The sequence below is a fragment of the Myodes glareolus genome, chromosome 26 (assembly GCF_982192425.1).
Source record: "Myodes glareolus chromosome 26, mMyoGla1.1, whole genome shotgun sequence".
Lineage (NCBI taxonomy): Eukaryota > Metazoa > Chordata > Mammalia > Rodentia > Cricetidae > Myodes > Myodes glareolus.
In genome coordinates, this window is record NC_142051.1 from 13668138 (window position 1) to 13682369 (window position 14232).

At 38.1% G+C, this 14232-nt stretch overlaps 1 protein-coding gene across 1 annotated transcript; it reads right to left on the bottom strand.

The window, feature by feature from the left end:
- Positions 1-11667: 11667 nt before the first annotated feature.
- LOC125389792 (olfactory receptor 6C3-like) lies at positions 11668-12624 on the bottom strand. Its single transcript, XM_048418466.3, has one exon. It carries the CDS (start codon positions 12604-12606, stop codon positions 11668-11670), a length of 939 nt encoding a protein of 312 aa, XP_048274423.3. The 5' UTR covers positions 12607-12624.
- Positions 12625-14232: the final 1608 nt, after the last annotated feature.

Below are 14232 nucleotides of genomic sequence, written 5' to 3' on the forward strand. Positions count from 1 at the left end.
AATTGGGGAGCAGCCTTGAATGCTTGGGCACAGGAGACCACTTCCTAAATATAACACTAGTAGCACAGACACTGAGAACAACAATTAATAAACAGGACCTCCTGAAACTGAGGAACTTCTGTAAGGCAAAAGACACAGTCACTCAGACAAAATGGCAGTCTACTGAATGGGAAAAGATCTTCACTAACCCCACATCAGAAAGAGAGTTGATCTTCAAAATATATAAAGAGCTCAAGAGACTTAGACATCAAATTGCAGCAAAAGGATGGATTCTGTTTTTATATCCAATTTGTTAACCTGTGTCTTTTTATAGGTGAGTTGAGGTCATTTATGTTAAGGGATGTTAATAATCAGTGATTGTTATCTCCTGCTAATTTAGTTTTTGTTGTTGGTGATGTTAATTTGTGTGTTTTCCCTTTCATTGCAATTTGCTGCTGTGAGATCATCAATTGTCTTTATTTTTGTTGATGTAACCAACTTCCTTGGCTTGGAGTTTTTCCTTCTAGTACTTTTGTAGGACTGGATTTGTGGCTAGGTATTGGTTAAATCTGATTTTATCATGGATTATCTTGTTTTGTCCTTTTATGGTGATTGAAAGTTTTTCTGGGTTTAGTAGTCTGGACTGGCATCCATGATCTCTTATTGTCTGCATAATGCTGGACCACGACTTTCTGGCTTTTACTGTCTCCATTAAGATGTCAGGTGTAATTGTGATAGGTCTGCCTTTCTATGTTACTTTGCCTTTTTCCTTTGCAGCTCTTAATATTCTTTCTTTATTCTGTGTGTTTAGTGTTTTGATTATTATGTGATGAGGGGATGTTCTTTTTGGATTCAGTCTATTTGTTGTTGTGTAAGCTTCTTGTATCTTCATAGGCATACCTTTCTTTAGGTTGGGAAAGTTTTTTTCTATGATTTTGTTAAATATATTTTTTGTGCTTTTGAGTTGAACTTCTCCTTTTTCTATACCTTTTATTCTTAGGTTTGTTCTTTTCAGAGTGTCACACATTTCCTGGATATTTTATGTTAAGATTTTGCTAGATTTAATGTTTTCTTTGACTGATGAATCTATTTCCTCTATTGTATCTACAGTGCTTGAGATTCTTTCTTCCATCTCTTGCATTCTGCTTTTTATGCTTGCATTTGTGGTACCTGATCATTTTGTCATGATTTCTGTTTCTATAATTCCCTTGATTTGTGTTTTCTTTTTTGTCTCTATTTCAGTTTTTAAGTCTTGAATAGTTTCTTTCACATGTTTTATTACTATTTCTTGGTTTTCTTTAAGGGGTTTGTTGATGTCTTATTTTTTATTTGTGTTGTTTTTCTATTTCTTTGAGGGAATTTCTCATTTTCTCTTTAAGGACCTCAAACATTCTCCTGAAGTTATTTTTTAGGTCAATTTTCTTCTGTTTCATCTATATTTGGTTGTTCAAATCTTGCTGTTGTAGGGTCACTATATTTTACTGGTGTCATGTTGCTCTTTTTGGTGTTGCTTGTGTTCTTGTCCACCATCTTTTCCTTTAACTGATGGAGTTGGGGTGTCTGTGATTTTGGTGATCAGTCTTCCATGTGCCAGTAGATTCATGGCTGAAATGGTTGCTTCTCGTGGTGCAGTCAGTCCCATGGTTCCAGTCACTCTGTTGGTCTCTCCGTGTTCCTGGAGGTTGTTCAGCACTCCTGGGGTTTTTCCACTACGGTGGAGTTTGCTGTCTCAGGCCTTCTCTGGTCTAGGATGCTGGATCAAATCTGTTTCTGTAAATATCCCTGGTCTGGATTCACTCCTGTGGAGGTCCCAAGCTTGGGGTTGGTCCCACAGAGGCCCTGGCTCAGGCCTACTCCCTCAGAGGTCCCAGACTAATGCCTGGACCTGTAGAGGTCTCTGATTCCTGTCCACTCCCTCGGAGGTCCCAGACTCACACGTGGACACACAAGGGTCCTGGCTCAGGTCTATTCCCTTGAAATTCCCAGACTAGTTCCTGCCTGTACCCTTGTAGGTCCCAGACTCATGGCTGAACCAGCTGAGGTCTTTGTCTCTGGCCCACTCCCTTAGCGGTTGCTCCTCTGTATCTGCTCCTGTGGTGTTCGCTATCTCAGGTCTGCTCTGGTGTAGGTCACCAGCTCAGTCCTAATCTTGTGGAGCTTGCCACCTTAAGCCTCCTCCGGCCTTGGTCGCTGACCCAGTCTTGCTTCTGTCGAGTTTGCTACCTCAGTGGCTACTGATTTTTTTGAGTTAATTTTGTATTCAGCTACTTTGCTGAATCCCCTTGATCTCCTCTAGTTTTCTGATTGCTCTAGCTAGAACTTCAAGTACTATATTAAATAGATATGGAGAGAGTTGACAGCTTTGTTTTGTTCCTGATTTTATTGAAATGACCCTGAACACATTGGTACAAAAGACAACTTCCTGAACAAAAAAGCAATAGTGCAGGCATTAAGGCTGACAATTAATAAATGGGACCTCATAAAACTGAAGGCAAAGGACACTGTCAATAGAACAAAACAGCAACTTACAGAATGGGACAATATTTTTACCTGCTCCACATATGACAGAGGGTTAATTTCCAAAGTATATAAAGAACTCAAGAAGCTAGTCATTAAGAAGCCAAATAATCCAATTAAAAATGGGGTACAGATCTAAACAGAGAATTCTCAACAGAAGAATATCAAATAGCCGATATTCAACGTCCTTAGCTATCAGGAAAATGCAAATCAAAATAAATCTGATATTCCATCTTACACCTGTCAGAATGACTAAGATCAAAAACACAAGTGACAGCTCATGCTCTCATGCTGGTGAGGATGTAGAAGATGAACACTCTTCCATTACTGGTGGGGGAACAAACTTGTACAGCCACTTTGAAAACCAATATGGCAGTTTTCTCAGACAATTTGAAATTGATTTAACTCAAGAATCAGCTATACCATTACTGGGCACATACCCAAAGTACACTCCATATTACCATTAGTATACTTGTTCAACTATGTTCATAGGCAGTTTTATTCATAATAGCCAGAAATTGGAAACAAACTAGATGTTCCTCAGCAGAAGAATGGATACAGAGAATGTGATTCATTTGCACAATGTAACTCAGCTGTTTACACCTCAACTGTTACAAACATGACAATGTGGATTCTAGGCAAATGGATGGAACTAGAAAAAAGTCATCCTGGGTAAAGTAACACAGACACAGAAAGACAAACAGGACAGGAGCCTAGCATAATCGTCATCAGACCTTCAATCATCAACTGATGGAAACAGATGTAGAGACTCACAGCCAAACTTTAGGTGGACCTCGAGGAATCCTGTTGAAGAAGGATAGGGAGAAATGTAAGAACACGAGGAGTCAAGGACACCAAAGAAAACCCACAGAATCAACTAACCTGGGCTCATAGAGACTCACAGAGACTGAAATGACAATATAGAGCATGCATGGGTTTGATCTAGACCCTCTGTATATGTGGTTGTGTAGCTTGGTCTTCTTGTGGGACTCTTAACAGAGGGAGCAGGGACCATGTATGACTCTTTTGGCTGTTTTTTGGGACCCATTTTCTCCTACTGGGTTTCTTCATCCAGCCTTAATATGGGGGCTGGCACCTAGTCTTACTACAACTTGATATGCTATATTTAGTTGATATCTATGGGAGGATTTCCCTCTTCTGAAGAGAAATGGAGGAGGAGTGGATGAGAGATCAGGGATAGGGGAGGGACTGAGAGGGGAGTAGGAAGGGGAAACTGCATTTTGGATTACCATAGTAGAGAAAAAGTCATTCAGTACTGTTGAAGAGTTATTATAAGTTGACTCTATCAGTTTGATAAATAAAGAACCAGACACAGAAATATGAATTAATATAAAAATGTAGTTGTTTTACACAAGGTAGCTCTTGGTCTTCACCAGAGAAGCTTCTTTTTGAGGTGTGTGGTAGCTAAACACAGAGACTCATAACTGGTCAGACAGCCGAGAATACGTGCATGGGTGTGTTCAGCCATAAATGCATCACATCTGTGTCACAACCTCCCCTTGAAAGCCTCAGAGACCAACGTGGGAGAGAGCGCTAAAACAGTTAAAAATGGTAAGAACCAGAGTTTGGGGAGGACTAGGACAGAACTGTCTCCTGGACATGATCGTACGGTTATACTCATACGCTCCCAGCTCCTGTAGTTTCCTGGACATGATAGTACAGCTATACCCATGTACTCCCAGTTCCTGTTGTTGCCAACACAAGACCTGTGCAAGATCAGGCCAGTAGATATTCCATCATGGAAAGGGATGTTCATAGAGACCCATAGCTGAGGAGCTATGACATAGTTACTAGGTAAGTGGAAGTTAGTTTTTTTAGGAGTATGGCCCCTGGTAATTGGCCATGCTGCAGTGAATGTCCCCATATCCTGTAGGATATAGAAAGATTTGAATCTGAGAAACAATTAGGGGGAAATGTATAGGAGGGATTGGAGAGAAGAATAATGGGTAAGTAACATCAAAGTACATTGTATACCTGTATGAAAATTTGTAAAAATAAAAAAGTATTTTAAAGAACTTTTTATCATGGAATTATGTGCAGGGGAGGTCTATGTTTTTGTTGACGCATAGCAAAAACAAAAATAAAAACAAAAAATCCCACTGGGGAGATGGGGGGAGCTGGAGGAGAGATGGGAAGGGGAATTGTGGTTAGTATGTAAGATAAGAAAATAAATAAAATAAAAAAATTTCCCCAAAACTCTAACAAAAGGCCCTAAACCAACCTGATAATAAAAGATATTTGAAGACAATAGCAACAGTTTTAAGAAAAAGTACATGAAAGATAGAAATAAATATTAATTTTGAGAATATTTATTGATAATTAGATCAGAGAGTAGGTATTTTGAGACCTCTTTTTGTTTATTAATTTAACAAATACTGAATGAGTATACTTTAAAAAGTCCTCTGGGAAACAATAATGAACATAATCTCTCTTTGTTTTAAAAATAGCATAGCCATTAATAGATATGGTTTTAAAACTGAAATTCCACTACTTTATAAAATTCCTTTATATGGGTGATAACATCTGTACTGATCTGGCTCATTAACTCTGCGATATATATATATCGCATATATATATATATATATATATATATATATATATATATATATATATATATATATATATGAATGAGAGAGACTTGGGCAGCAGCACCTGTTGCTTAGGCTCCTGGATCAAATGTTTTCAAAAAAGGCAGCAGTATATCTCATCATATAAACAAAGTAAAAAAGAAAACAAAAATCCAAGCTTGGGGCTACATGAATTTTAACATAGGTGATCCAACATCAGAGAGCGTTAAGGCTTAATGAACAACTATTAGAGAATGGACAAGCAGTAGGTTTGAGTTAGACAAGGAGTCATCAAATACACAGTTCCTATAGATAGCTGAAGTCGGTGGTTCAGATAAATCCAAACGTGGTAGTTTGGATAAACTCTAACATGATCACACGATAAAGGGAAACATAAGGCAATGGAAGAGTACTGTAGTCATGCTGTTAATTTGAGGTTATTTAGAATTACTGAGTAATCACTACTCTTTTATTATAGTAATTAAGTTTAGGGAACTCTAAACTCTGTAATTAAACTATCTTATTTATTGTCAAATATATTTAGGTTTAATTTCAAAGGAGTAATTTTGGCTCTTGAACATCTGTTTTTTTCTGCAATATGTAATTTATAAAAATCTGTATGAACCTACCCTGTTGTTTTGTATGAATTGTTTAGCATTTTTATGGGGGAATAAATAATCTTAACCTTAGCTAATCCTGAAATTCTAAGATTGTCATATATATTTTTTATTTTGTAACTCCTTTCCATGGGAGTTGATCCAATAGCTTGCTCACTGAATTATCATCCCGACTAGAATTGCTGCTCAGACATATTGACCGTGGGTTATGGCTTATTTCCTATTATCCTCTTTGCTTCATCTTTAAAAGAAAGAGAAAACCTTTTTACTTAAAAGGAATTGCTCAAATTTTACACAAGAAAAACCTTCAATATAGCTCAATACATAATGCTCACAAGAAGAAAATAAATACTGCTTCATAGTGTTGCTTTATTTTGTTTAATAAATTGAATGAATAAAAGCAGCTACTTCACAGATACAGGCAACAGATATTCTCCTCTTCCACATGCTCTACCGTACACTGTATCTATACGTTCACAGCTCTGTAGTTTGCGGTCATGGTGATCTTTGCCAGAGAATCCACTCAGTTATGTCTATCGCTGTACTGGGAATTGTTCCTGTGTAATGTGGACATTGTAGGCAAACCAGTTTTTACTGATATAGAACTTGGTATGTGTTTTTGTGAAAAAAAAAAGTTCTTTAGCTAAGAATCTTTCATTTCCAGTCTTGTCAGATGTCTCAAAAGTGGAAATGGTTCCATCTTAAAACACAACAGCTATCACACAATTGCAATCTAGTTGTTTTAAAAAGACACCCGGGCTTGGTGGCACATGACTGTAATCTCAGCATATGGGAGGGGAGGCTGAGACAGAGGTATCTCCAGTAGAGGAAGCATGGACTACATTGTGAGACCCTTACTTTAAAAAAAATACAGCAAATTTAAACAATATATTTTTAGAATGAAATTTTACTGATTTTTTTAATCTTATAAAAATTAGTGAGAATTTATGTTTGGAACGTTTGTATGTGTTTTTAGAAAACTGCTATCAAGGCTGGAGAGATGGCTCAGAGGTTAAGAGCACTGGCTGCTCTTTCAGGGGTCCTGAGTTCAATTCCCAGCAGCCATCTGTAATAAGATCCTGTGCCCTCTTCTGGCTTGCAGGCATAAATGCAGGCAGAACACTGTATACACAATAAACAAATCTTTAAAAAAAAGTGATGCAGTGGTGGCCCACGCCTTTAATCCCAGCATTTAGGAGGCAGAGGCAGGCGGATCTCTGTGAGTTCAAGGACAGCCTGGTCTACTGAGTGAGTTCCAGGATGGACTCCATAGCTCCTGAGAAACCCTGTCTTGAAAAACAAAACAAGTGAACAACAACAACAAAAGAAAACTTTGAAGAAAGAAATTGAGGAGGATACCAGAAAATGGAAAGACCTCCCCTGCTCTTGGATTGGGAGAATCAACATAGTAAAAATGGCAATTCTACCAAAAGCAATCTATAGATTCAATGCAATCCCCATCAAAATCCCATCAAACTTCTTCACAGACCTTGAGAGAACAATAATCGAGTTTATATGGCAAAACAAAAAACCCAGGATAGCCAAAACAATCTTATACAATAAAAGAACTTCTGGAGGCATTACCATCCCTGACTTCAAACTCTATTATAGAGCTACAGTATTGAAAACAGCTTGGTATTGGCATAAGAACAGAGAAGTCGACCTATGGAATCGAATAGAAGACCCAGATATTAACCCACAAACTTATGAACACCTAATTTTCGACAAGGGAGCTAAAGGTATACAATGGAAGAAGGAAAGCATCTTTAACAAATGGTGATGGCATAACTGGATGTCAACCTGTAAAAAAATGAAAGTAGATCCATATCTATCACCATGCACAAAAATCAAGTCCAAATGGATTAAAGACATCAACATTAATCCGTCCACTTTGAACCTGATAGAAGAGAAAGTGGGAAGTAGTCTACAAGATTTAGGCACAGGAGGCCTCTTCCTAAGTAGGACCCCAGCAGCACAGACAATAAGAGAAACAATGAATAAATGGGATCTACTGAAACTGGGAAGCTTCTGTAAAGCAAAGGACACTGTCAGTAGGACAAAAAGGCTGCCTTCTGACTGGGAGAAGATCTTCACCAACCCCTCATCAGACAAAGGTCTGATCTCCAAAATATACAAAGAACTCAAGAAACTAGGCACTAAAACTCTAATTAACCCAATTAAAAAATGGGGTACTGAACTTAACAGAGAATTCACAACAGATGAACTTCGAATGGCCAGAAGACACTTAAGGTCATGCTCAACCTCCTTAGCGATCAGGGAAATGCAAATCAAAACCACTTTGAGATACCATCTTACACCTGTCAGAATAGCTAAAGTCAAAAACACCAACGATAGCCTATGCTGGAGAGGATGTGGGGTGAGGGGAACACTCATCCATTGTTGGTGGGAATGCAAACTCGTGCAGCCACTGTGGAAATCAGTGTGGCGGTTTCTCAGGAAACTGGGAGTCAACCTCCCTCAGGACCCAGCAATACCACTCTTGGGAATATACCCTAAAGATTCCCTAACATACTACAAAAGCATTTGTTCAACTATGTTCATAGCTGCACTATTTGTAATAGCCAGAACATGGAAACAACCTAGGTGCCCCTCAATAGAAGAATGGTTAAAAAAGGTGTGGAACATATATACATTAGAGTTTTACTCGGCGGTTAAAAACAATGACATCTTGAATTTTGCATGCAAATGGATGGAAATAGAAAACGCATACTGAGTGAGGTAAGCCAGACCCAAAAAGAGGAACACGGTATGTATTCACTCATAAGTGGATTCTAACCATAATTAAAGGTCTTTGAGCCTATTATTTGTGATCCTAGAGAAGCTAAATAAGAAGATGAACCTGATGAAGATTATTTAGCTATCCACCAGGAGGTAGGAAATAGACAAGAGTCCCAGGTAACCTCGGGTGCATGGGGGGGTGGGGGAGTCGATGGAGGGGGAGAGGGCTAGAGAGAAGGGAGTATGGGAGGAACGGGGAAAGCTTGGTGGCCGGGGATGAGGGGGGGAGGGAGGTAGGATGAATATGGGATCAGGGAACAATATATTTCAACTAAGGGAGCCATTTTAGGGTTTACAGGAGACTTGATTATATATGGGATCCCAGGTCCAAGGAGAAATCCCCCAGATTGCTCTCTGGACAGAGGAGAGGGTGCCTGAATCGGCCGTGGCCCATGACCATACTGATGTATATTTTGCTTATCACCATAGATCCTTCGTCTGGCGAAGGACGGTTATGCAGTCGGAGGCCCACATTGCAGCAACGGATTGAGCCCCCCGAGGTCCGGAGGGGGAGCGGAAGGAGGAGGAACATGAAAGACGAAATCAGTACTGCGAGGGATGCTATCACCCACTGATACAAGGGAACGGATCTGATGAGAATTTACCAGGGCCAGTCGGACTGGGACTGAACGAGGACGTGATCTAGCCAGATTCTCGGAATTTGGCCGGATTCTCTGACTGTGGCTGGCCCGGGGTCTTTCTGAAAAGCCATTGACTATGACACTGGGACCTGTTTCCTCTGCATATGCTGGATTTTGGGGATCCAGTCTGTTTGGACGCTCGCCTTCCTGGACCTGGAGGGAGGGGGAGGGAGCTGGAGCTTCCCACAGGGCAGGAAACCCTGACTGTCCTGGGGGACGGAGGGGAAGGAGGGGGGGAGTGGGGGGAGTGGGAGGGTGTTGGGAGGGGGGGCGGAAATGGAAACTTTTATAATTTAATAAAATTTACTAAAAAAAAAAAGAAAAAAAAAAGAAAACTGTTACCACCCACATGTAAATATTAAGCAAAACGGTGCATGTATAATCACCCACTTATTTGTAAAATATTTTGTTTGGTTATTCACTGTGTATCCGTTTTCATAGAGCACAATTGTTTCCTAGATATGGTAAATACTTGAAACATTTTGAAATCTAGAATCCTAGGATGTAGTTCTTTTTTAATTAAAACACTATTTTATTTTTTAATGTGTGTAGGTACTTGCCTGCATGTACATCTGTGTACCATGTGCATTCCTGGTGCCCATGGAGGCTGAAGGAAAGTGCTGTATACCACAGAACTGGGGTTACAGATGGTTGTGAACTACTGGGTAGGTGCTGGGAATCTATCCCCAATTCTTTGGAAGAAAAGTCAGTGCTCTTCATTGACAAACCAGCCCTGAGATGTGTTTCTTTCACATAACTTTTTACAAATAGAACTAGAAGAGCAATGAAAGTCCAGGTCAAACTGAGTAGAACTGACTCATACAGAGTCACCAGGGGGCCTCAGTCACTATTTGGGGCTTGCCATACTCTTTTCTCAGCAATTCCCTCTAATTAGGAAGTAACTCGGTTCTTTATAACTCCCAAGTTAGTCAAGAAGCACAAGCGTGAAAGTCAAGACAACAGAAGTCAAGATCTGTCATGCGTTTATGACGCTTGTGATTTCAGGCCAACATGAGCACATATTCAACAGTAACAAGACAGATGAGGTCAGGATGGGATCAAAGATGGGACACATGGAGTCTGTCTCTGTCAATGATGACAATAACTGGACTATTCCTCTTAAGGAGAAATTTGGAAAATGTGTGTGGAAATCATTTTGAACCACTACACCACTTATGGGAGTAAATAAAGCAAACAATAAAAATCCATTAACAATATGATATTTAACAAGAGATTCTATTAGTAAATTATTAACAGACAACTCCGTGTATTCTGACATCACGAATCCAGGTTTTGCTGTTAAAGAGTCAGTTTAAATACTATATTTTAAGTTATTATCTTTAAAATCTTAAACTATTAGTCTTTTGTTATGTTATTAATTTCCTGATAAATTTTATATAATATTGTTCAATTTAAAGGGACTTTACAAAATAGGTACTCATGTGATGTGTCTAAGCTGAGGTATAATGTGCATGGTACACACGCATGCAGTAGACATTAGCGTCCTATCAGCAATTCGAAGGTAATTACTAGGTCCTCAGACTAGAAAGCTGAACTCCCACAGGTCTATAATAATTTTGTTAGTTTTCCTTGAATTGCTTTACAAATTTTATGTTTTATGATATATACAGTTATTAAATCTACAAGAGAAACATTTTAATGGGGAGCAGTAATTATAGGTACCTCATCAACTTCTTGAAATATTTGAATTAAACAATATGTTAAAACAATTATAGTATGTCTTCACTGTAACAATCAGTACATATTTCTATTTCACCTTTTACTTCATTTCTTTTTATTATTAGTATAAAGAATATGATTCAGATGCTTACAATATTTTCACATATTTTAACAGGTATTTATATTTTTTAACCAAGCCACCAATGATTGTGGTTATTTGATATCACACAATGTTAAACAGAACCAGATTTCCTGGTAACATTTCTATTACATGGTAAGAACAATTATTCTGAAATCCACCTCCTGACACACTTTCTATTATACCAAATGAACTGTCTGTGTAAAAATAAAGTACTCCTATTCAAAATCATAATCATTAGCCTAGACTTTCCCTATCATCCAAATATATTTCATTAAAGATTTGAAACATCAAAAAATCATGAATCAGTATTTAGTTTTTACCAAGTTTATTAAGTACAATGAGAATAAATTTGTAATAAGAAGATATAACTGCAACGAGGGAGAATTTTGTTATGGAATTCACAATAGAAAAAATCTAAAAGGATTTCATTTTTAGAAAAAATAGAAACTTATAGGTAAATACATAGGGCTGAAGAGATGGCTTGGCCGTTAAAGGCTAGGCTCACCACCAAAAAACCAATTAAACACATGGATAATAAGTAGAAAGACCCATAGATAAACGAGCACACATAGAAATGAGTTACTCTAAACATGCAATTTTATTAAACACCAAAATACCAATCCTATTACAAATTATGCTTTTTTTTTCTTCCTTGCCTATAAATCCAGAAAGGAGAAATTATACTTTAAACATCACAGGTGCTTTCACCTGACAGAGAAAAGCACTACCTTCTGGATGGTGTCCTTAAAGGCTTGCTTCACTTGCTGGTTTCTCAGGGTATAGATAAATGGATTCATCATAGGAGCAACAGAAGTATTGAGGATGGCTACTCCTTTGGTCAGGGATGCTCTTTCTTTGGCTGAAGGATTGGCATACATGAATATGCAGCTCCCGTACGAGATAGAAATGACAATCATGTGAGAAGAGCATGTAGAAAACGCTTTCTTCCTCTGACTGGCGGATGGAAGCTTCACAATTGTCATGATGATGAACATGTAGGAAAGAATAATTAAGGCTAAAGTGAAGAGCAGTATCACTATCGCAGAATAGAACCCGATCACTTCCAGGAGCCAGGTGTCCGAGCAGGATAGCTGCAGAAGGGGGAAGTAGTCGCAAGCAAAGTGATCAATGACGTTGGAGCCACAGTAATCTAACTGCAGAAAAAGAATGACTGGCGGAAAGATGTTTAGGAACCCTGTCAGCCAGGCAGAAAAAACCAGCAATATGCAGACTCTCCTGTTCATGATGGTTGTATAATGTAGCGGTTTGCAGATAGCCACATAGCGGTCGTAGGACATAGCAGTGAGGAGGTAAAATTCAGTGATTCCCATGAAGATAAGGAAAAACAACTGCGCTGTGCAATCATTGTAGGAAATAGTTTTGTCTTTGGTGACGATTGTGCTTAGAAATCTAGGGATGCAGACAGTTGTGAAGGTTATTTCTAAAACAGAGAAGTTCCTGAGGAAGAAATACATGGGGGTCTGCAGATGGGGGTCTACCAAGGTGAGAGTAATGATGGTCAGGTTTCCAGCGACACTCAGAATGTACGTGATGATTAAAAAGAGGAAGATCACCACCTGAAGGTCAGGGTCATCCGACAGTCCTAACAGAATGAATTCTGTGGGCACTGTGCGGTTTTTCATTGTAGATTTTCATCTCATCCCCTCTAAACATAAAGGTCTATTTCTCTACACCACAAAACACATAAAATAGTATTGAAGATAGGACATGGCATTTAGAAAACATTTGTAAAGATGAAGTCTCATGAAATAAGCAAAAACGTGCCTTTCTTTAATTGCCATTCAAATGACAAATAACCTCTGTTGTTCAACCTGCAGTTTGAAATACACATTATAGCTATTACTGTGAAATTAAAATTCTGATATCACTTGAACCACTTTCCAGTGTTTTAAAATAGATCTATAATAATTTGAAAAATTATTGAGTTGGCTGTTGAAGCATGTAAAATAGTGTAACTGATCTTCCCTTCCTGCAACATTGTAAAAATTAGTCTAGAGCATGGCATAGTCTAAACACACAGCTCAAAAGTTTTAGAGGTAATTTAACCTTACCTACAGATTTATATTTTGTAAAACTAAGTGCACTGTGGTTTAGGAAACTTTTCACAAGTCCAGCAACAATTGGCTCTGATGACGTCACTGGAGGAGCAACCTGCTTACTTGTGGACATGTTCAGGCATCCTCCTGTGTATTTCACACTTCAGGCCCTTTGGATAATGATTCTTTTCTCCTTGTGTGATTAAACTCTTTCTTTTACAATACAAAGACAAAAAGAAGACAAGAAAGGAAAACCATATTTTTTATAATAAGTCATTAACTAGATACATTTAATTCACATAATGTGTAATTCAATTTTAACATAATATTTCTATATAAATGAAAAAGTAATATTTGTAGGAAGTAAATAATCTTCCAAGTAATTGAAAATTCCCTTTGAAAACTCGATTTCTCTCATAGAATAACATTAAATATAGGGGCTGTGAGAGAATAATCTGGTACTTAGTGTTAACTTTCTGTTTTGGGGTCTAAATAATAGAGTTTTCTTGATAACATTTATTCAGTTTTTAGTGTTAAAAGGACCATGAGCCCACAGAAATGTATATAAAATATTTCAAGCTATTTTTAACTTGGCACACTATATAATGGATTTCATTGTTACATTTTTATGCATATACATCATTGTATCTTACAATGTACATAGAGCAAGAGTAAGAACTTGCTTCATCTTGCCTCTTTCCTTGTCCCTGGTCTCCTTCCTCCTCCTGCTTTGTCTTCATTACACACATGCACACACACACACACATGCACGCATGCATGCACACACACATGCACAAGCACACAAACAGCCCTTTTTTCCTTTTATATAGTCACTTAAGACCTCATTCAATTTTCACATTGCATATATGTATGTAGAGATAATACTGTAAATGGTTAAATAAATTAGAATATTGTATAATACACGAAGATAACAAACTTACTTCTGGGTTCATCTTAAAAACGAAGTCTGAAATCTTACTTTCTTAATTAGCCATAATTTCCGAGCTGCTAACTTGACTCAGTAACTGACTTGATTTCAGCTTGACTGACGAAGGTGATGATAAGACTCTGCTGTGTCTCTCCAGATCATATTTCTCTTGCTTAGAGACTAGTGTTTGACTCATGGCATACTTAGTTTCTGTGACTCTAACCCCTTTGAAACAAATTTTCAGACTACAAGGCAGCCATCATTTCGCATTCTTCCATGGACAA

Bases quoted from the DNA above. Each gene is read 5' to 3' on its own strand.
- LOC125389792 (XM_048418466.3), bottom strand. From the start codon at position 12,606: ATGAAAAACCGCACAGTGCCCACAGAATTCATTCTGTTAGGACTGTCG.